Source organism: Vulpes vulpes, chromosome 16 (genome assembly GCF_048418805.1).
Source record: "Vulpes vulpes isolate BD-2025 chromosome 16, VulVul3, whole genome shotgun sequence".
NCBI classification, from domain to species: domain Eukaryota; kingdom Metazoa; phylum Chordata; class Mammalia; order Carnivora; family Canidae; genus Vulpes; species Vulpes vulpes.
Genome location: NC_132795.1, coordinates 28,784,853 through 28,808,701, shown reverse-complemented (window position 1 = coordinate 28,808,701; position 23,849 = coordinate 28,784,853). Strand labels below are relative to the sequence as shown.

Genomic DNA, 23,849 nt, shown 5'->3' with positions numbered 1-23,849 from the left:
ATTCCCTTATATTGTTAAATAATATATTAGTAAGTATAACGTGCTTCTAAGGATAAAATGCTTGGCACATAGCAAATGCTCAGTGTGTGTTAGCATTTATCATTACAGGGATTATTTGTGCGGCTATGTTGTAGATATTACTAAACATTACTTACGAGTCTTTTGATTAAATCTTTTTTTAACGGTTTAATCTTAAGATTTTATTTATCTATTTGACACACACACACACAGAACAAGCAGAAGGGGCTGGCAGGCGGAGGGAGAGGGAGAAGCAGACTCCCCACCAAGCAGAGAGCCCATGGGACTTGGTGCCAGGACCTTGGGATCCTGACTCCAGCAGAAGGCAGATGCTTAACCAACCGAGCCACCCAGGTGCCCCCTAAGGTTAAATCTTTTTAAGAAGATTAAGAAAAGGCCATTTCTTTTGACCTCACCCAGTGTTACAAAGTAGATTACCTCTGTAATGTGAGAACACTGTAGTTCTGGTTAATTTTTTGTTAATTTCACTACACAAGATGTCTAGTTTTTCTTTTTTTTTTTTTAAGATTTTATTTATTTATTCATGAGAGACACAGAGAGAGAGAGAGAGAGAGAGAGAGGTTGAGAGAGAGAGAGAGGCAGAGACACAGGCAGAGGGAGAAGCAGACTCCATGCAGGGAGCCTGACTTGGGACTCGATCCTGGGTCTCCAGGATCACACCCCTTGGCTGAAGGCAGCGCTAAACTGCTAAGCCACCCGGGCTGCCCAAGATGTCTAGTTTCAAACAGAACTTGGTCAGCTATAATATTGATGCTGTTAATAGCTGTTTTTTTTAATGAAGATTTTATTTATTTGATGGAGAGAGAGTACAAGTAGGCAGAGCAGCAGGCAGAGGGAGAAGGAGAAGCAGGCTCCTCGCTGAGCAGAGAGCCTGATGCAGCGCTTGATCCCGGCTCCTGGGATCACGAGCTGAGCCAAAGGCACATGCTTAACCGACTGAGCCACCCAGGCGCCCCAAGACGCTGTAATAGTTTTGAATAGATGCATAGTGTAATGAAAGTGAAAATGATTTTGGTGATCCCGGAAACCAGGATGTGGTGATGAGCATGGGTGGCGGGCGGTGGCAAAATTGACAGAAAAACCTTCATCGGTGAGGGAACCAGAGGACCAGACCCTTATGTACAGGATTCTAACGCATACTGGGTCGCACTAAATCATCTTTACACAGGATACTGATGTTGAGATTCTGGCCATAAGCCTCTCATTATCTCAGAGATTTTTTTTTTTTAATCTTTTTTCATCTCAGAGATTTATGTCTGGTCTCTAAAAATGAGGAAGGCCTGAAGAACAGTAGGAGGAAGAAGACCATGAAGGAGGCCTGTGAATGTAGTTAAGGAACCAACAGTGTAATCATCATGACCTAACCGGCTAGGTCCAGTGACCCGCCACCTCGGTTTGTTTTCGCTGAATGGTATACTAGGAGCGATGATCTGAGTGGCAATAGCTTTTCTAGACATCTCCTTTTTCTTTCTATTAAGCACCACCTTTGTGAGTGACCGGGGTTCGCTGGAACCAACAGGTCTGGGATGAGGAGTTCCTGCACTGTCCACGCACACGGCTGTCTTTAGTTTGGTGACTGCGAAGGCACTGGGTTGCCGTTTCCTTTCTGAGAACAGCTGAGTTAATGGGAAGGAAGTAGGTGTTTGGCTGGTTCTGTCCTGCGGGGTTAGCGCAGGGCTGGGTTGCTGAGTGAGCATCAGCTTCTGCTTTTGTGGGCCTTGGTTTGCTAACTGGTTCCTCTTTATGCACGTTGGCAAAATCAGTCTGAGCGGCCCGAACTAATCCCTTTTCTGGGAACAAATGACTGAGAATGCAAGGAGTGGCTGATCTGCTTTATCCAAACTCTTGGCCACAACCGTGCTCAACATTCTTCATTGGTTTCCTATCTATTGCTAATCTTTTAAATATCTTGCTAAACCTTAAGAAAAAGGGGTGTGTGTCCGACTTAGATATTGCTTTTGTGTGAATGTTTTTGCCTGTGTCGAAGAATGTAGCTTTGAGGAAGGTCTAAATGAAGCATCGATTACTGCTAGGTGATCTTGGTAGGATTAGAGCTTCTGATCTGAAGTTGAAGTCTTCGGAAGCCTGAGGTTGGATGTGGTTCTGCCATTACCTGACATGTTTCATCATTTGTTTTCTTTGATGTTGAAATCATACGTATGATATTATTTGACACTAGTCTCCAACATTCCATTAAGGTCTTTGGCTTCCCAGGCCTCATTTGTCCAAGAAATGGAAGCTTCTGCTTCCTTAAGAATGTTTGGTCTCCCCTGCTAGTGTGACTGTCTCTGAAACTCTTCTCAGGTTCTAGGATATCTATGCCACTTCTTTGCAGATGTTTGGGAAGTGGTGGTTGACCTAAAAATACTAAGAATCAAGAAAAAAAAGAAGGCTGCTGCCATGCAAATATTCTCAGCTCTTTGCAACATTTCTGTTACCATCACAGTTAATTAGATGATTCCTTAAAGTCCTACAGATATATCTTACCGCTATAAAGTTCAGATCTACCACTACAATTTAAGTCTAAAAAAAAAAAATTACCTTTAAGCCGTAGGGCCCTAGGGGAGGGGGTGTCAAGATCGCCTAGATTCAAAACCCAGTTTGGCCATTCTCTAGCTACCTAGTCTCTGGTGAGCTGCATCATCTGTAAAGTGGGGATAAAAATTAGCACTCACCATATAGGATCGATGAAACATGTGATCACAGTTCAAGCTACCATTGTTTTTCTCTTCCTTAACAATAAAAAAGGGGCACCCCGGGTGGCTCAGTGGTTCAGGGCCAGCTTCAGCCCAGGGCGTGACCCCAGTGACCCAGAATCAAGTCCCACATTGGGCTCCCTGTGTGGAGCCTGCTTCTCCCTCTGCCTGTGTCTCTGCCTCTCTCTCTGTCTCTCATAAATAAATAAAATCTTAAAAATAAAAAATAATAATAATAAAGAAGTGAGGGAACTACGTATTGAGTAGCTACTATTTTCTAGGCACTGGTCAGGCAGTTTTTATCTCTGATCCTGTGTAATTCTCAGAGGCAAGCATTCTTTTATTTTCCAGATTATTACACTTAAGACTCCAAAGCTTCATCAAGTGTCCTAAGGATCACACCCTAAGGAGTCCAAGTCCAGCTTTGTTTGTAAAGCACATGCCCTTTTTCACTACAAGAGGTAAAGGCCTAAAGAAAACTTTACTCATTTTTTTTTCCCAGGCTTTAGTGTCTCAGGTTTCCCACTACTGTTACACGATGTATGAAACAAATGGACAGGGCCTGAAAGGCTCAGATGAAACTTAAACGCCTATTCCTCAGTGGGGAAGCCAGGCTGAAAAGGCCACATAGTATCTGCCGCCAAGGATCCATATTCTGGAAACCCCAGAACTACCGGGACCCTAAGAGTCAGCGGCTGCAAGGGTGAGGCGAGACGGGAGGAGGCCAGGTGGCACACAGGGAACTACTCTGGACAGGAGGACGGTAGACCCACAACACCCCCCCAGGGTGAGCGGGGGGCCCTAGGGTGAGCGGGGGGGGGCTAGGGTGAGGGGGGGGGGCCCTAGGGTGAGCGGAGGGGCCCTAAGAATGAACGGGGGGGCCCTAGGGTGAGCGGGGGGGGGGGCTAGGGTGAGCGGGGGGGGGGCCCTAGGGTGAGCGGGGGGGGGGCTAGGGTGAGCGGGGGGGGCCCTAGGGTGAGCGGAGGGGCCCTAAGAATGAACGGGGGGGCCCTAGGGTGAGCGGGGGGGGGGGCTAGGGTGAGCGGGGGGGGGGGCCCTAGGGTGAGCGGGGGGGGGGCTAGGGTGAGCGGGGGGGGCCCTAGGGTGAGCGGGGGGGGGGGCCCTAGGGTGAGCGGAGGGGCCCTAAGAATGAACGGGGGGGCCCTAGGGTGAGCGGGGGGGGGCCCTAGGGTGAGCGGGGGGGGGGGGCCTAGGGTAAGCGGGGGGGGGGCCCTAGGGTGAGCGGAGGGGCCCCCGGGGGGCCCTAGGGTGAGCGGGGGGCGGGCCCTAGGGTGAGCGGAGGGGCCCTAAGAATGAACGGGGGGGCCCCTAGGGTGAGCGGGGGGGGGGGCCCCTAGGGTGAGCGGGGGGGGGCCCTAGGGTGAGCGGGGGGGGGGGGGCCCTAGGGTGAGCGGGGGGGGGCCCTAGGGTGAGCGGGGGGGGGGCCCTAGGGTGAGCGGGGGGGGGCCCTAGGGTGAGCGGAGGGGGGGGCCCTAGGGTGAGCGGGGGGGGGGGGCCCTAGGGTGAGCGGGGGGGGGGCCCTAGGGTGAGCGGGGGGGCCCTAAGAATGAACGGGGGGGCCCTAGGGTGAGCGGGGGGGGCCCTAGGGTGAGCGGAGGGGGGGGCCCTAGGGTGAGCAGGGGGGGGCCCTAGGGTGAGCGGGGGGGGGGGGCCCTAGGGTGAGCAGGGGGGCCCTAGGGTGAGCGGAGGGGCCCTAAGAATGAACGGGGGGGGCCCTAGGGTGAGCGGGGGGGGGCCCTCGGGTGAACGGGGGGCCCTCGGGTGAGCGGGGGGGGGACCCTAGGGTGAGCGGGGGGGTGCCCTAAGGGGACGCCTTGGAGTCGGCCTAGACGGGAAGTTCCTCCCTAAGTTTCGCTCTGGCCCTAAAACTGCCCTAAAAATGTGTCCGTTACAAAAAGAGACAGGCACAGGTCGGCCATGGGATAGGGCCCGGGAGGGGCGCGGGGCGCGCCCCCTTCCCCTCCCCGGCAGGCCCGCGGGTGGCGGCGGGACGGGCGGCAGAGCCCTCAGGCCCGCGGCCCCGCCCCCGACGCCCGGGCGCCGCCGCAGCTCCTCCCGGGCACCCACGGGTCCCATCCGCGGCGAGGTCAGGGGCGTGCGGCCCGGCGGCAGGAGCGCGGGGGCAGCACCGCAGGGGGACGCGGCGTGCGCGGGGCGGGGCGTGCGCGGGGCGGGGCGTGCGCGGGGCGGGGCGTGCGCGGGGCGGGGCGTGCGCGGGGCGGGGCGTGCGCGGGGCGGGGCGTGCGCGGGGCGGGGCGTGCGCGGGGCGGGGCGTGCGCGGGGCGGGGGCGTGCGCGGGGCGGGGCCGAGAGCCCCCGAGGGAGCCCGAGGGGCGGGCCGGCGCTGACAGCCGGGAGGAGCCGCGGGCGGGCTGCCGACGCCGCGTGACGTCACAAGGGGCGGGGCGGCCGGTGCGGGGCCGGCGGCGCGCGGGCGCGGCGGGCAGTCGCTGCTTGGGCGCCGGGTGCGCGGCTGCTGGGCGTGCGCTGCGGGCTCTCGGGGCCAGCCCGTCCGCTGCCGAGCGCGTGTGCGCGGGGTGCGCGGGGTGCGCGGTCGTGTGTGCGCCTGGGGACCCGGCCGTCCCCCGCGCCCGCCTCGCCTCCGTATCGGGGGGAGGGCGCCTGCTCCGTCTCGGAGCGCGGTTCGCGGGCGAGCTGCCTCGGCGTTTGTTTTTTTTTTCTCTTAAACTTGTGAGCTCTTTTTTTTTTCTTTCCCCCTTTTTTTGTCGTTCCTCTTATTTTGGACCCGGTGCCGCCCGGGCCGGTCCCCCGGTGCCCGCCCCCGGCCCGGAGGGGAGCCCCGTCCCGCCCCCGCCCGCCGCCGCGGCCGCACCTGCCTCGATATGAATGGGGTCAGCGACCCCCCTCTCTTTATAAAAGACATTAAGCCCGGACTGAAAAACTTAAATGTCGTCTTTATTGTCCTGGAGATAGGTAAGTGGGGTCCGCAGCCCCGCCCTCCCCCGCGCCCGGGGCCGCAGCGGGCGCCGCGGCCGCGAGCTCCCTCCCCTCCCCCCTCCCCTCCCCCTCCCCCTCCCCCCTCCACGTGGCCCTGGCGCCCCCGCCGGGCTCGGATCCAGCCTGCGGCGAACCCCGGGGCTCGACCTCCTTCCGTCTTCCCGTCTTTCCGCCGCGCTCTGGTCCCGGAGGAGGAGTCAGAGCCTTTCTGGAAGTCCTCATCCTCCGGTGCACCCCTCCCCCTCCCCTCCCCCTCCCCTCCCCTTCCCCCTCCCCCCCTCCCCCTCCCCCTTCCCCCTCCCTCCCTCCCTCCCTCCTCCCCCCCTTCCCCCTCCCTCCCTCCTCCCCCCCTTTGTGATTTTTAAATCTTCGCAGGACGCGTGACCAAAACCAAAGACGGCCACGAAGTGAGATCCTGCAAAGTAGCAGATAAAACGGGCAGCATCACGATCTCCGTGTGGGACGAGATAGGAGGGCTCATACAGCCTGGGGATATTATCCGGTTGACCCGAGGGTAGGTGTGCACCGGAGGGGGAGGGGGAGGGGGAGGAGGGGGAGGGCTGCCTGAGTCACGGGGGGGGGGAGGGAAGGAGGGGAAGGGGGAGGGGGGAGGAGGGCAAGGGAAAGGGGAGGGGAAGGAGGAGGAAGGGAAAGAGGGTAAGGGGAAGGAGGGGGGAGGAGAGGAGGGGGAGAGAAGGAAGGAAAGGGAAAGGAGAGGGGAAGGAGGGGGAGGGAAGGAAGGGGAAAGGGGAGGGGGAGGAGGAGGAAGGGGAGAGGAGGGGGAGAGAAAAAAGGAAAGGGGAGGGGGGAGGAGGAGGAAGTGGGGGAGGAGGAGGAAGGGGGGAGGAGGGGGAGGGAAGGAAGGGGAAAGGGGAGGAGGGGGAGGGGAGGGCTGCCCTAGTCACAGGCCCTGGGCTCAGCTGCTGTGGGAACCTGGGCAACCTGGGCGAGGCCTGCATCTTTCCCGGGGTGGGGGTGGGGGGGTGGGATGCTAACTTGGATCGCGGGGTGTCCCCACCTTTGCGGGGAAAGAGTGGTCAGCCTCCCTCAGGAATCCAACCCGCTGCCCCTCAGTTCACAAGTTAGATTATTAGACCCTGCTTTGGGGTCACGGAGAGTTTTTAAAACGTGGATAAAATTCACATAATCCATACTTTTTTTTTCCCTCGTGAGTTATTTAAGTTGACAGTACTTTTCCGACCTTTCCCCCTTTTTAGTGACTTCTGAAATCCTGCCCCTATTTTATTTAGTCAGCAAGGACGTAAGATTGTTGTGGGACAGGTTAGCAGTTTTCGTGGTATGTCAGGTTTGTGCTCCCATGTAAAAGTTAAGAGGGGGAGTTTACGGTTATCTGGAAGATGCATTCTGAAAAAAGATTTCCTGTGCCTACTGCTGTAAGGTCAGCATAGTGCAAAAACCAGGATGATATGCAGAAAATGTTTGGCAGGAAGGTGTCGATGATACCTCCATCCAAAAGGGTCAGCTGGCAGATTGGCTTTTAAAAATAATTTAGGAAAAAAATAAATGGATAAATAATAATTTAGCACAGCCTTTTATTTTGTTGTTTGTTTTGATGGAGTTACACTGCCTTTAAGATTTTACCAGATATTTAAAGTAGGAAGATAAAAGTCCAGAAAGGGGCCTCGAAATGGATTTTGGAAGTTCTGTGGCCAATAGACTTGTAATAAGTTATTGGTCATAACTACAGGAAAAGTGGGTGGAGATTGATGTTGGCATGGTAAATAGAATCTCAGGGGCGTGTCGGCTTGCCCTGAATGGAGGAGGCTGGTTAGTTAGAGCCATTGGTAAGACCTTCCAGGCCTTGCAACATCTTCAGGAAGTGAGGCAGAGTATCATCAAAGAAGGAAGTGAGAGTCAGAACATAGACATTTTATACTCCTGCAGTGACTCATTATGACACTGATTGTGTCTTTTAAACTTCCACATCTGTAGCTCACACAGAAGAGCATTCCTGCCTGTGAGGGTGTGGTGAGGATTAGTATAATTAAAGTTTTTTGGCTACCAAAGTATTTCTCGTTCCAGTGATTATAAGTATTTTATACAGTGTATACAGCATCTCATTTCAAATATTTCATATTTTGTGGTCCTGGAAAAATACATAGATGTGTCCATCAAAAAATCTGTGGAAAAACTAACATCAAGATACCCATATAGTATTTATAGGATTTTAAGGAAGGCAACTTAAAGGAGAACTCAAAACTAAAGAAACTCCACTATTTTGTGACTTTACCATGATCTTGAGATTATTACACTTCTGTAACTTCCATTTCTGTAAAATGGGAGTAATGATTACCTTATTAACTAAAATAACATCTAGCAGAGTCTGGCCTATTGTAGGTGCTTCAGTTGTGATCATATCTGAGAAAAGTAGTTTTTGAAGAAGAGCATGCATCTAAATAATGGTAATTTGAATATTGATAGGTTTATCAGAAAACCCTGCTATCATTGACCTCATTCTGGAAACAAGTGCAAGTTAAATGTTTACTTGTACCTTGAAATTTTTTTCTCAACACGCATTAACATTTGTTAAAAGGTGAAATATTAGTGCATTATTTTTCTTCTGAGTCACTTTTTGCGTAGCATAAGAGTGCTGGAGTCTCTAATAAATAACCGTCACTAAAGGGAAATGTATAATGTGAAACTAACAAATATTTATTGACTATAACTGTATTTCAACAATATTTAGTTATAATATATCATTCTAAGATACAAAGTTACCATAGTAGTTGTGTAGAGAACCACTGAAAACCAAACCACAGACTGATTTTACAATGTTTATTAACTTATTTTTTTAATAGTTTTGTGTGTAGGAATATGTAACAATGCTGTCTGCATTCAGAGTTGATCAGAGTAAATAATCTGTTCAGCCAAGTTGATGCTAAAAGTTGCAGATTTGGAAAGACAGAGATTTGTGACTGGATTTTTTTAGGCCCTTGATTAAATATTTCCCAAGTTTCCAGTAGCTTGTGAATCCTGTGTGGTTTATAGAGGCAAAGGAAAAACTATTATATTGATAATTGAGTAGACCAAGTAAATGAGTATAAAAGTAAACAAATGGTGTTAATTTTATGTATTTTGTAACTGAAAAATAATTTCTGCTTGACTCTACAACTGAAAGTTCTTTTGTTAATTGACTAAAGATGTGGTCTTTGGAGTATAACAATGCTTGCTTTGCAAAAAGACTCTTTTCTAGGGTTAGATATAGTTTAGATGATTGTGTGAACATATGGCAGTGGTTTTCTTTGTACTGTTTTTTTGTAAGTAACAAGTTGATCAAAATTAATTATATTTGATTTACTACCATAAACACAGAGTTTGATCTCTGCCTATACCCAATACAAAAAATAAGCATAATTTTACTTACGTAGAGGGAATTTATGTATTTCTACAGAACGGATGTTTCTTTTCTTTCTAGGTATGCATCCATGTGGAAAGGGTGTTTGACACTTTATACTGGAAGGGGTGGAGAACTTCAGAAAATTGGGGAGTAAGTATTAAAATGCAATTTCTTATTGCAATTGAATAAATCACATATCTACAGAATAACTGGTAGGTATAAACTGTAAACCTCGTAGCTTTGCTTGACTGGTAAACTGAATGCCTTCAGCCCCTTCACTGTAAAAGCAGCTTTCCACGTATGTACCAGTTGAACAGCCGTCCATATTGTTTCCTGTGGTTGAGAATATCCGTTTTCCCTGGCAGAGAGCGTTAAGTCCTACCTGAGACGATCCCCAGCGGGGCCTTTTCTGGAGGCACTGGGAACATGGCATCTTCCAAGTGTCACAGTGCCATTTTTAAATAGGTTCTGTTTTCTAGTGAATTGCCAAAGAAGAAGCTACATAAGAAGCTAAGTTTCAGGCCAATAGTTTAAAATTTCTTTTTTCATTTATGGATGAATATGTACTCATGGTAAAAGGACTTGCAGTGATGACAATTGAAGTCCTGTATTTATCCACAGTCTAGGTACCGTACAGGCAGCCACAATGCGAGCTTCCATACACTACTACCCTGACTTGGAGGAACCATCCTCTCTAAGGGTATAAAGGTAATTCAGCCTCCATATTAGCCTAGACATTTGGGATGTATTCATAAAGTACTGTGTTGGCAGTGAGCCAAATCATTAGTCCATTCTGTTCGGTTAATGCATAGACATCTACTTAATGCCATCAAATTGGAGGATATTTAAAGAGAGAAGCCACACATGGCACCAAAAAAAAAACGAGAAAAATGTTGTTCCACACTGCAGGGATAAAAATTCTTGTTTGGAAAAGATAAGCAATCCTGCTAACTTTTAAAGCTCAGAAACTGGTAACACTTTGCTCTTGCTAGGAGGAAAACTAGAATTTACTTACATTTGTTATTAGAGTAGTGTTAGAGCAATGTGTTTTGAATGCTCTTAGCAACGGTATCATCAAAAGATTTGTTTTTTTTCCTGACCTTTGTGTATACAGAAGTATTTATAATAGAGGTCAATTTTGTGAAGAACCTTTGGAGGTCACTCAATTCTTAGTGACTTTGACTTTGTCAGCATCAGTCTAGGATTTACCAAAAGCGATTTTAATTTCTTATTTATGGGGCAAGGAGCTAAGTAAATGTTGATGTGTAATGTTAATATATGCCGTTGTCAACTTTAAAGAAGCCTTGGTATCAACTGTTGTCTTAATAGCCACATGTCTTTCTATATACCTGCGGAATCCACTCTTAACCTTGAATGATTATCTTTGCAGATTCACAGTGATTGGTCAAAGAGGGACTGGATGAGAGTGGTGTGAATGGATCAGTGCAAATCCATCACCACTACTGGAAAAAACACTCTGGAACCCTAAACATGGTTCAGTGGCATCAGCCTATGTGGAAAAAACAGCACAGAGTTGTGTTTCTGTGTCCTTGATCTTTGACATGATTTATTTTTTGTAGTACAGAAGCACTAAAATTAGAGCGTGTTGTACATTGTAGGCAGTTGAATACTTTCGAGTAATTTGTTTTTATGGGACATAGCATTTAGGACGTTTTTGTTGGATAGTTAACATGTTGCTTTTTAGTTAATTCGTATGATACCTAAATTCTTCATTCCTGTAAGTTATGCATGTTGTGTAAAGAAAGGTTGATTTTTTTTTAGGAGTCATTTAACTTGAGCTTTATTTTCTTTCAGATTTTGTATGGTTTATTCAGAAGTGCCAAATTTCAGTGAACCCAACCCAGACTATCGAGGACAACAGAGCAGAGGGGTAATTAATCCAAATGTATAGTCTATTTTTATGATTATGCTGATTTTGACTGGATACTATAATTCCCTGACTAGGTGTGCAACCTTGTCATACCCAGAGTATAATGAAGACAGTTTTTTAAAAAAAATCTTTAGAAAGTCATTTTCATTCTGTGTATTTTGTGAGTCTATGTTTGTGTTTTTAGTATCTCATTTTAAACATATGTGCTATTGAGCACTTCGAGGAGTAGAGAGTAACATCAGGAAAACACATTAAGATCTAACAAAAACTATGAAAGGCTTGAGAAACTTTCCTAAGTAGTAACATTGAATGGACTTGGATAAATCTTCTAAAAATTTGTTTAGAAAAAAACCTTAACAATTAAAGAATGGATACAACATGTTATTATAATAATTTTTTTTATAATTCTTCAATTGGTTAAATTAAAAACATATTTTTTAGGCACACAATGAACAGAAGAGTAATTCCATGAATAATAATATGGGTACAGGTACATTTGGACCAGTGGGTAAGATTTTTTTTTTTTTTTTTGCATATTTGTGATCAGGTGTTAACAATTACGTGACTGTATCTTATGAAAGATTTAGAAGAAAACAATTTAGGCATAAATTAGCACTAAAAGGGAGCTACTGGTAAACAAGGAATTCCCAAGTAACTGATTTTCTAGATACTAGATAGCAGATATTCTCTAGCTACTTTATTGAGCACATTCTTTATTTTTTATACATTTATTTGTTTAAATTCCAGTGTAGTTAACATACAGTGTTTTATTAGTACATATACAGTAGTGATTCAACAATTCCATGTATTACTCAGTGCTCACCAAGATAAGTGTACTGTTAATCCCCTTCACCTATTTCACTCATTCCCCAACCCCCCCCATCCACCTCCTGGAGCACATTCTATACTTAAACAGTGGCTTATAACAAGAAATCTGTTTTAGAGATGCATAATAGGTTTTCCATTGATTTCTTTTAACAAAACTTCTGTAATCTAGTGATTATTTATAAAAGATGCAGAATTACTGGTTATTTTGGCACACCAAAAGCCTTTTATCTTTAGATTAATAGCTCACCTTAAATTTTCACATGTTGGTAGCTGCCTCTTTCAAAGTTTGGCCTTTACCCCTCAAATACTCTCAAATGTCACGTTAATGGTTCTTACAGCTGTGTTAAAGGTCTTCTTGAAGTTTTTATTCATAAATAACTGAGGAAGGGTCTTTGGGATTGGAGTTTGAGGTTGGCTGAAGTTTTTATTTGAACTGATGGCTGCATGTTTCGGCACAGCTGGTGGGAAACTTTGTTGTCTTTCCTTTGAAAAGTTAGAATTATACTGTCCATCTTGAAACATTATTAACCATATTTGAACCCAGTGCCAGTGTTCATGCGCCATTTTACCCATTTTCCTTTTTTCTTTTACGGTATAGGCAATGCATTACCTATGTTTTTCTCCTCTACTAATTTCTCATTCTGTTGCTCAAACTGCTCTGTTTCTCTCTCCTTATTAATACAGCATCAAGTCAATATATTTACAGTAATCGTTCATTTGGAAAAACCTAGAGCCCACATTGAATTTTTCCCCAGGAGCTTAAAAATAAAGGCATTTGTTTTTCCTAATACTACTTGTAAGCATGTGTTAGAACTTCAAGTAGGTGTACTTCTATAGATCCGTGTCTGTAAATGGTGATGACTTTTTATATTCTTTTTTAGGAAATGGGGTTCAAAGTGGCCCAGAATCAAGGGGATGCCAATTTTCATATGCTGGTAGAAGCAATGGCCGGGGACCTACAAATCCACAGCTACAAGGAACTGCTAATAATCAGACAGTCATGACCACAATAAGTAATGGCAGGGACCCTCGGAGAGCCTTTAAAAGATGACCTATGCCAAATATTCACATGTAGTTTTTAAACTACGTGCCCTACTTGAACACTTATTGCACTTTTATTTATCGTTAACTGTGAAAACTATGTCCTTTATCAGTTTCCTTTTTGTTTTTCATTTGTTAACAAGAGTGGTTTGTTTTTATAGCAAAACTGTTAAGCTGCTCAAGTCTCCTGTTGAAGAATTTGAAGAATGGGAACACTCTGAAAAGTAGGGGCATTTATTTTTAGAGCAAAAAGATCCGTGGTTATCCTCTAAAAAACATGCACTCATTTCATGGGTGAGTTCCTTAAGACGTCAGCATTATAGCCTCTATGAGTCTATTTTCCGTATACATTTTGTAATATTTAAAATAAGGCTTAGTGGGAGATGTTCTTTCGTCTTAAATTCAGGTATTGCCAACTAAAGCAATAACCACCAACAAAACCCACAAAAACCCAGTCAGTGCTAACAGCAGTTTTTGAGTGTTTGTGACTCCAGGAGTGACCGACTTCTTCATTGATTGAGTGACTGCCATTAAGATTTTCCAAGGACTGAATCATTCTAAACTCTTGTTTTATTACCCCCCCCCCCCAAAAAAAAAAGTATATATATATATATATATATATATATATATATATATGTATATATACTTCTTTATCAGAATTACGGAATAGAATGAGAACTGTATTATAACACGTAATTTTTATAAGAAAGCTGCATTTATTTTAGGGTAGTCCTGTTAATATTTGTTAGCAACTTTGTGCATTACACTGAAGGGAAGTTTAAAACTGAGGCCTTGAATATTTATTTTTTGAAACTACCGTGTCAAATATTAACGTATAATTTGAGGGAGTTAAAAAGTCATAATAAACATTGATCTGGTTATTTAAAAAAAAAAAAAAACCATGGTAGCTAAAGATGAAGGCAATTCAAATTGAATTCATGTAGAAAATATGCAGTCTTAAGTTAGAGAGTCCTGGGTACTCGCAGAAACACATCCTGGAATGAAAATCCTAGGTACTTAAGCTTATTTGAAGAGTGTCTGTATGTATGTGCGTGTTGTCAAAGTTTCTGAACACAATTCACAAAGCCTTATCAGCAAAAGTTAAATGGCTCTCTCTAAGAAGTGAATACAGCTTTATTCAGAAATGTAAAGGTAGAGTTTATTTATGTGTTGTAAATGGTCCCCAGTTCCACTTTTTACTGCAGAGTGGAAAACTGGTTAATTTTTCCTTTGTTAAAAACTCAGTCCTTCAATATTATCTCTTGAATAAAACTTGCATTAATGTTAATGGACCTACCTTATTTTTGCTCTTTCATTGATTTACAATGGAGAGCCAGTACCTTTTCCTGTAGTTGTAGTGATTGCTTCATCCTGGCGACTGCTTTTAGCTCTGGATTTGTCGCTTTTTGACCTTACCTTAAGTCACAAAATAAGTAGCTTCTGTTTTCTAAAAACTCCACAGCCTTTGGATATGAAAGTTTGTGCCATAATATTTGTTCTAAATCAGTGTATTGAACAATTTCCATACAGTCTATTATTAGGCACCATGGAGAGTTAAGGGATAGATGATGAGTAAAGTCAAGGAGCTTATTCATGGTTCATAGTACTTTGGTACCTGGGGTTTATATGTTCTAGAAAGCAGTTTTCCCTTTATTTTTAACTCATGATTATAGTTAATTTGGTTTAATGACTAGTATTCTTTTTAAGATATTTACAAAATTACAGATATTTGGAGTAAAAAATACTAAAAATGAGTATATAATTTTTTCTTTAAATCTAAGTAGAGGTAGGAGCAATAACAATGTAAGTTATTTGTGGGAGAATATAATATTCAAGATGATATCAAAAGAAAGAAATTTGGGGTTTCAGAAATTCAACTATCAGGGATTGTTGGCTTCCAGTCTTGGCCCATCATCTCCTCACCTTGATGTCAGACAAATTATTACACTTAGAATCTCTGTAAGCCTTAAGTTGCGCAACTGTAAAAACAAGTAAGTAATATCCCTTTAGAGAGTTACTAAAGTTTTTCCATGTAAGTGATGAGAATGATTTCTGGCACATAATAGGCAGTCAGATGTTAGTTGTCTGGTCCTATCTCAAGAACAGAAAAAAATGGCAACATTAGATGTGGAAATACTGTTACCCTTTAACATGTTGAGATTAAATAGAGAACGATCTAAGCTATTATTTTGTAATTGTAATTTGCCTCAGTAATTTAATCTTGTTGTTCTGTGCTCTTTATCATTTATTAACAAATCTCTTTTTTCTTAAGGGAAGCCTCCAAAACCAAAGCAAAGTGAATTACAGTCCATAATGAATATTTGCCCTACCAGTCTGCTTGGACGGTACTCATCAAGAAGAGGAAGAAAGTTTTCTACCTTCCTCTTTTCCTGGTGCTTTGACCTGTGAATTTTTAAATGTCTAAACACCTACCAAAAACAAAAACCATGTAGTCTAGAAATACACAGCCTGCTAGGATTGGGTCCCGTTTCATTTCTGCAAAGACACTTCGGAAGTGATTTGAAGTCTCGTCAGCCTGCTGGCCCCTCCTCTCTGGGCCAGCTTTTTGGGTAGTGGCTACAATACAGAAACGGGAAGATGGAACTCATAAATCCAGAGGATGATGTGTAATATTGAGGGTTGCAGTGCATGTTCCCATAGGCATTTACCCAGGGTTTCCTGTAGTATACTACCTCTTTTTTTGCTTTTTTTCCAGTAGGTTTTTTTAGTAATCTGCTTTAACTTTGAAGACGGTTTAACTTGATGCCCTGAATGTTTTTAGTACTGAGTCCTTGTCACTTGTGTTATCATTTAATATTTTAAAAGAACATTTAATTCTGGGTTGAGTAATAATGCTAAAAGGATGATGCTGAGAACAAATAAATGTGGGGTTAATATAAAGTTATGATTATGAGAACATTTAAAGTATAGGAAGCTGGTTAACTGGCCCTACACAGTGTTCTCAGAAGTACAAATTGTTCTACGTCAGTCTGAAGACACAATGGCACTTTTAAGTCCGTATAGGTCTGGCATTCTAGTTATAGAAATGACTTCCCTTTTTTGTTATGAAAGTGATTACTGTTTGCTCCAGGCAACTTAGGGCTCCCCTGTGACTCTTAAGATCCTTTTCTTTAATGTATTTGGAAAGGTTCTCGAGACAGCAAACCCTGAAAACCATATGAAAGCAGAATCAACATGGAGCACTTGCCCAGCCTCAGTCTGTTTTGCCTCTAGGCTTTTTCTTGGGATTACTTGCCCTACGATGGCTTTTATAGAAATCTATTATTCTTTAATCCTATCTGATGAAAGTCTTAACATTTCTGGTAGAAAAGAGAGTTACAGTTCTCTAGTAGGGGTTATGGGAGGGGTAAAGGCAGACGTACTTGGCTGTGGTGAAAACCAGGCTTCAGCCAATGATTAGATGTTAGGGTAACGACACTCCCACATTTCACAAGGTAGTTGTAATGATTAACAGTTCAGGTATACTTCTGAGGAAATCTAATTGTGACCTTTGGAAAACAGCACTGTCGTGAATGCTGCGTTGTTAGGTCCCGAGGGAGAAGCTTAGGAAAACATTTTACTTTCCAGGCATATTCAGCTTTTCTCCAAATTCATTGAAGTTAAAAAAACAAAAAAACAAATTGAAGTTTGTTTTATTAGGGATACACCAGACTTTGTGTCCAAATAATAGAACCAAATCACTCCAGGTTTCTGAGCTAAAAGGGTCAATGTTTCTCAAAGCATAGGTCACAAACTAGGAGACTAGGGGAAATCAAGTCCAGACTGTCCCCCAATAAGCCATTCACTTAGCACTTTTCTCCTTAAGAACACGAGGCCCAAAGATGTTCCTAAGGGCTCTTTGCCACAAGTTTGACTGGTAGAACTGTAAGCCTTTTGGAAAGGTCTTGAAAAGTAACCCACAACTAGTACAGCTCCACAAGTTTTTTAGTGTATGTGCTGCTGAAGTGAACACAACGCCCCAAGTTTTAAGACCATGCCAACCCAAGGCTGCCAACCCAAGGCTGCAGTAGACTCCGGTGTCTTGAGAGGCCACCTTCACACCACAGTCCTCAACATGACAGAGACCAGATCAGCTGAAGGATCTGGCATGCCTTTAGAAGCCAGTCTTTTTAATTATTTCCAACCAAAAGTCCAGCAACTTTCTGTTTGACTCCACTGAAATCTTTTGAGTGGAAAAGTTAAGTTTCTTGTCCATCTGTTGGATATGTTGAGTGAAACGGACATAGTGGTTTCTAAGCCACCTATGTGAGATTTCCCTCGAACCCGTTGGAGGTACGAGTTGCTGCTCTTCTCTATCAGAAGGATTTTTTTTTAAGTGTGGGTCTTGGTAGAGCAGCACTTGAAATAATGGCCTTGAGGATTTTTGTCTCCTGCCCTTGATACCTTCCCCAACGCAAATAACTTGAAATGCATATACAATTTCTTTGTGAGGCTAGACTACCAAAGTTCCGTTTTGTAAAACATGGAGAAATTGTAGTTAGATGCTTCCAAAGGGCAGAGCTGAGTAAAACAGGGTAGTCTTGAGTATGGCCTCTGGGTGTGAGCTGTGTTTAATTTTGAATTAGGTTCAAGCAGAATTTTCAAATTATGAGAATACTAAAATCAGATCGTCTACAGTGCAGTCCCCTAACTTCATTTGGGCCTATATCAAAAAGCTTTTTTCAACCTAGGTTTCTGTTAAGCTTTTTTGAAAATAGATTTTATTAGTGCTTATCTCAGCAAATACACGTTGATAGCATCTTCAACCCTCTCTTGCCCCCAGAGCATTCCTCAGTCCCCTACTGTATTTTGTGCAGAGAGGCTGGCCAAAGTGAAAAGCAGTGGTGTTGGGGCATGATGAACATTCCTAGGAGTGCCTAATAGAAGCCACCACCTAGAGATCTCAGTCTTGTTCTGTACACAGCTAAATATTCACAAGTGATCTGCAAGGCATCACTTGGTAGAAGACCTAGACTTGGTCTTCTAGGTTTCAAATAAAACCCTAGTAGGAGAGGAAGACCTCTGACCTAGGTCCTAGGACTAAGCGAAAATAAAAACAGCAGTCGGCTCGGCTAGTGCCATCTACTGGGTGATTACTATATAGTTTCTGCAGCTGAGGAATCTGGCTCAACACGTGGGCGAAAGGTTTCAAGGTTTCGTTATTCCATTGGCTAAGAATTTCTGATGGCCTCATGATACAGATCACTAGGGAGTAGTTGAGCCATCTAGTTCTAATTTATGAACTAGCGACACCCTGACATCAAAAGTAAATTCCCCTCAGTTAAATGGGCTTATTAAACCCCGAACTGCCCCCAAAGCTATAGAAAATATGGAAAAGTTTACCAAACTTTGTGTTCTTATTACATTTGTCAATAATCCTGGTAGGGAGTGTAAACTTAAAAATACTTTTTTGGTGGGTGGTGTTTTGGTGTTTTGGTAAAAACAGCTGAAGTAGAACATGAAACTGCCTTTATTTGTAAAATCCTAGCCAAATGACTGCCGCTGTTCTTGTAGGGATGTTAACTCTGCAGGACGTAACTTGTTTTAAATTTCCGTGATGATGTGCATTAGTGAAAAATAGTCTTGTGCTGAGTGATCTTGGTTTGAGTCCTAGATCTGTTTACCGGCTCCATGACCGTGAGCCTTGTTATGAAACGAAGATGATGGGGCTCTGAGGACTATGTGAGCCAGTGTGCAAAACACAACCATATCAAGGGCTCAGCAAACATTAACCGCTCTTTCCATGAGCAGTGGAAATAGGCGACTACTGATGACTTTTTTCATGCCTTGAGAAGACAATCCTATTTGACATCTGAAATCTTAGGCAACTTCTATTTGTTATTGCAGTTAGGTTGTTTTTGTTTTTGTTTTTGGAGATTTTATTTATTCAGGAGACAGGCGAAGACCCAGGCAGAGGGAGAAGCAGGCTCCATGCAGGGAGCCCGACGTGGGACTCGTTCCCGGGGTCACGCCCTGAGCCAAAGGCAGATGCTCAACCCCTGAGCACCCCCAGGCGCCAGAGGTTGGGTTTCTCCTGGTGGGTGTATGTGTGTGTGCAAACAGCCAAGCCTTTGCACCCTCCTCTGGGCGCAGAGTCCGCAGGCAGGCCCCGGGGCAGGGGGTCTTGGCAAAGGCCTGCCCTGCAGCTGTGCTTCCTGTGCTGCTTTTCCGTACACCTTTGCCCAGAGGCGGGGGCACGTGGGCCAGGGCTGGCGCAGAGGGGAGGTCAGAGGTCAGTGGGCCCCAAGCCTCAGGAGGAAGCCCGCCTTCCCAGTGACAGCACCCAGGGGTGTTTGCTCCTCAGCACCGAGTAACCTCGCAACATGTTATTAAGAAAAATCTCAAACATACAGTGATGTTGAGCGAATTTCAGAGTAGACCTTCGTGCATTCACCACTTAGATTTTCTCCTTCCCATGTGGCTCATGGCCTCCATCGCGTTCACCCACCCACTCCTCATAGGTCTTGTGAGCGCGTCTGGTGCAGCAGCTCATTGGCCAGAGACCCTTGCAGTGTCCTGGGTGCACCTGTGGCCTTTAGGGGCCGCCTGTGCCTGGGAGCCTGGACCCCTCAGGGCACAAGAACAGGGCCACCTGGCAGCAACTGTTCCCCTGCGCTTTCCCAAGTCACCCCCCAAGGCCCAGGGACAGTAGACTCTCCTGATCTTTAAAAAACCATCTTTAACCAAAGGGGGACGTTTTGTAAGTGCCAAGGTCAGATCTAGATTTCCTGGCTGAGTCTAAGAGCTCCAGTGATGCCAGACACAGCCGAACCCAGGCTCACACATCCCAAAAATGTAATCCTAAGACCTTGGTTGTTTTTTTTTTTTTTTTAATTTTTTTGTTTGTTTTTTATCCTGTCCTCTTATTTCAATTTAGCTCCAGCTCTGCCCTTAATATCCTCCCCCCCCCCCCCCCAAGATTTCCACTTGGTGTTCTAGACTCTCGGGACAGAAACTGCTGAGCGGGTACTGGCTGGGCGGGAGCACCTGCGGCCCGAGGACTGGGGCATGGGCGGCGCCAGCCGATGTGGGCAGCCTCTGGCGGCTCGTGAGAAGTAGCAGGTGCCGGGGGTGCACTGAGGGCCAGGGCGACAAGATTCTCGGGGTGTACTCGGTGCCAGGAGTGGAAGGGAAGGGAACCCCTGGAACTCCAGTGTTTTCAGATCTGGTGCTCAGCTCTTCAGCAGATCTGCATTCTAAAAACTTAATTTTTTTAAAGAGCTGAGCTGTCTCAAGTGCCCTCTCTGCTCCTTAGCATTTTGCCATTTCAGAGTTAGGGATCCAGAGTTGGCCCACTCAGGAATGCATCAGCTCCTTGCCGAACAAAGACCCCGCTACTCGATGTGCAGCAAAGCATCCCTGAATGAGACCTATGATCGTGGGTTTCTCCAGCTTATTTCTGTATTCATGCGTGGGTGCCCACACGTGACCTATGTTAATCACGGCCAGCAGCACCATTTCTGCATCAAGCTCCACATTTTCCAATCTTAGATCTTTTCCTTCATCACTTGGTGCTTAAGGATCCTCGACTCTGCTGCTTTAATTGGCTCCCTGTCATTTATTGAGTAGTTACTGTGTGCCAGCACTATGCTAGCGAGTCCCCTAGGTTATCTCATTGAATCAACCTGGGAGGGAGGTTTTGCTATCTTTGTGTTACAGATAGGGACTAAGTTTTAGAAGGATTAAAAAAAAAAAAGATTTAGAAGGATTGAGTAATTTACTTGATCTCACACTACTAGAAATTGAGAGTCCCACACACCAAAGCCTGTACTTTTTTTTTTTTTTTTTAAAGATTTCTATTTATTCATGAGACAGAGACACAGAGAGACACAGGCAGAGGGAGAAGCAGGCTCCACGCAGGGAGCCCGATGCGGGACTCAATCCCGGGACCCCGGGGTCAAGGCCTGGGCCGAAGGCGGCGCTGAACCGCTGAGCCCCCCAGGCTGCCCTAAAGCCTGTACTTTTAACTAGTTATTTCTGTGGAAGCTTGGAAGCTGCTGCTGACTCACTGGACGCTGCTGAGCAGGAGATGGAGTTTGCTTTGGTTTTAAAAGGGAGAGCAGGTGCAGCTATACACTAGCAAAGGGGAAGATGGAGACTAGAAATACAGAATTTGACTAATTCATGTTGTTACCTAGGATTAGTCCTATTTTAAATGTGAACTGAATGCAGACCCGATTGAAGACATTTAGTCTATGACATAGATAGGTCCTATCTCTCCTGCCCCAACCCCTGCAAATACTAGAAAACCATGGATGAATCCCCCTGTTATTTGGTAATAAAGCCTTCTAATGATGGCTCAAAATCCAGAAACATTAGAAGAAAAGATTGGTTCATTTGACTCCCTTTGCATAGTTAGAAGATAAAGTGTGGAGACAAACTGTGAAAAATATTTGTAATTTATATCCCTGAAAAAGGGCTTGTGTTCCTGATTTAAAAAAAGAAAAAAAAAAAAAAACCTTGTAGAAGTGGAGCCAACCACTCACTCTGGAAAAACGGACAAAAAAATATAAGCAGTTCACACACACACAAAATTCAAAGGGCCCCTGAGCACATGAAAGGAATGGAGTGTTTGACCTCACAATGAGAGAGACAAACTAAAATGCCTTTGAGATACCATTCCTCACTTTTTTATTGGCAAAAATAGAAGAGTGTGAAAACGTGCCCTGGGTGTGATACCATGAGAAACAGACACTTTCATTCCTAGTTTGAGGGAATGCAAACTTTAATTTCTAGGGTTAAGGGCAGGATTTGGCGATTTTACATTTTTTGTCGTGACTGCCAGGCCTGCCTGGGCCGTCTGGCCCTCAGCCCCTACCGCGGCGGCTGCTGCTGGAGGCCCTGCCCGTCTGCACGGCCGTTGGGTGGGCTCCTCTTCCCAGGGGCGGTGGGGTCATGCCCCAGGACGGCAGCAAACTTCATGCAAAGAGAAAACTGAGAAGCACTTGGGCCTTGGGCCTTGCTCCCCCCTGAGGTGCTGGGGACCCTGAGCGTGCCAGGAGGACGTGAGCGCTTGATGGGGGGGGTGGGGGCCCCTCGAGGCAGTGGGGCCAAGTACCTGCCAGGCTCCCTGCACGTCACAGTCTATCTTGGACTGTCCAGCTCCACTGAGTTGACAGCTGACTTCCGTCACTGGAGTGAGGGCAGCAGAAGGAAGGGGGGCTGAACCCCGCCAACCCCGCTGGCCTGCACAGGCCTGGTTGATAGCGATGTTGCTCTAGGCCACCAAGTCTTGTGCTGGCGTGCCCCGCGTGACCGGAGCTAACTGACACGATGCTGGAGATACACGGGCAAAAACGTAAAAAGGCATTTACTGAAGCATCGCCTGAGCTGGAAGTGTGCAAACTGGAAGTGTGCAAGCGAGCCCCGGCCACCAGTTCCGGAGCGGCCGACTAGAGGACGCGCAGTCTCTCGGGGCTGCTAAGCAGCTGCAGCAGAAACCCCTCTGCGCACATCCATGAAGTGATTTTTAGAATATATTAAGTGAAAAGACGCATAAAACCGCGTCCAGTTCGGTGGGCAGACGCCCGCGGCGCCGGGCTCAGGTGTCCGCAGGGGACAGGCAGGCAGGCCGGCTCCCTCCTCGGCAGCGGCCCGTCCCTCTGCGGCCCAGCGGCCCGTCGGCCGCCAGGACAGAGCCGTCGGAGGGTCCAGCTCCCGTGTCCACACCACACCCTGGAGCCAAAGATGCGGATCCGGAGCCCAGGAGGAGGGGACCAGCAGCCGGCGCCCGTCCTCAAGTGGCTATAGAGGAAACCCCCGGGTGTCTGTGATTTGCTTCAAAATGATTCTGTGGCTGGGGGTCCAGAGGAAGCACGGTTTTTTGTTTTAGAGATTTTATTCGTTCAGGAGAGAGGCTGGGGGATCGTGACTTGAGCCGAGGACAGGCGCTTAACCGACGGAGCCCCCCAGGAGGCCCCAAAAAGTGACATGGTAAAAACCACAAAACAGCAACCAAACCACCTGATTGGGCTGTGTAAATCGTGAAGCGGGCTCTGGTCTTACGCGGCCACCCGGACCAGGTGCGCGTTACAGGTGGCACCTGGCACCCGGGCATTGTGCACACCGCCCCCCCACGTTGTGCACACCTGCCTCCATGTTGTGCACACTCCTCCCCCACGTGCACACCTGCCCTCCCCACGTTGTGCACACCTGCCCCCCCACGTTGTGCACACCGCCCCCCCCACGTTGTGCACACCTGCCCCCCCACGTCGTGCACACCTGCCCTCCCCACGTTGTGCACACCTGCCCTCCCCACGTTGTGCACACCTGCCCCCCCACGTTGTGCACACCGCCCCCCCCACGTTGTGCACACCTGCCCCCCCACGTTGTGCACACCGCCCCCCCCACGTTGTGCACACCTGCCCTCCCCACGTTGTGCACACCTGCCCTCCCCACGTTGTGCACACCTGCCCCCCCACGTTGTGCACACCGCCCCCCCACGTTGTGCACACCTGCCCTCCCCACGTTGTGCTCCCCTGCCTCCTGGGTTGGAGCACGCACACATCCACAGCAGCCTGTGCCCCTCGCCCGCACGGCCAGGTAACCACCCCCCCCCCCCCCCCCCCGCGTGTGTCCTGGCCTCTGCGTTGCAAGGGTCCATCCTCTGGCTTTCAGCGGGGCCGTATCTTTGCCCGGACGTGGAAGAGGCTTCCGGGAAGGGACCGGAGCTGGCTGGCCGCTGGGGCTTAGCACCTGGGCAGTGACCTGGCCCAACGTGGGTGCTTCAAGGGCAGCACTAGTTGCTGGGACAGGGGGAGGAAGGTCCTGGGGGGAGCGGGTCTGGGTCTGTGGAATTGGACCCAGAGCAAAGCCGTAGTCACCAGGTCACCAGGTCACCAGGTGGAGGACCCCCCACCCCCACCCCACCAGTGCAGGAGGTGCTCCGTGCAGGTGGCCTTGGCGAAGTGGCGGGTGCCCCAGATCCCAGCCCAAGAGCTGCGATCCCCTAAGGGGCCAACATGTGAACCGGGTCCCCCGGGCCACCCTGTTGGGAACCTGTGTTCACCCTCCCGCCC

At 46.9% G+C, this 23,849-nt stretch overlaps 1 protein-coding gene across 5 annotated transcripts; it reads left to right on the top strand.

Annotated features, from left to right (window-relative positions):
* The first annotated feature begins 5,196 nt into the window (after positions 1 to 5,196).
* Positions 5,197 to 18,427, top strand: NABP1 (nucleic acid binding protein 1). 5 transcript variants are annotated; one of them, XR_003235547.2, is made up of 8 exons: positions 5,197 to 5,689; positions 6,089 to 6,227; positions 9,150 to 9,221; positions 10,887 to 10,962; positions 11,404 to 11,470; positions 12,672 to 12,803; positions 12,993 to 13,125; positions 15,104 to 18,427. XR_003235547.2 is itself a non-coding variant. In XM_026002633.2 (6 exons), exons 1-5 carry the CDS (start codon positions 5,599 to 5,601, stop codon positions 12,792 to 12,794), a joined length of 501 nt encoding a protein of 166 aa, XP_025858418.1. In that variant the 5' UTR covers positions 5,197 to 5,598; the 3' UTR covers positions 12,795 to 12,803; positions 12,993 to 13,125. The 5 variants fall into 5 exon arrangements, 3 of the variants coding, with proteins under 3 accessions (XP_025858418.1, XP_025858416.1, XP_025858417.1); XR_003235548.2 differs by having other exon boundaries at positions 15,109 to 15,314; XM_026002633.2 differs by lacking the exons at positions 11,404 to 11,470; positions 15,104 to 18,427.
* Positions 18,428 to 23,849: the final 5,422 nt, after the last annotated feature.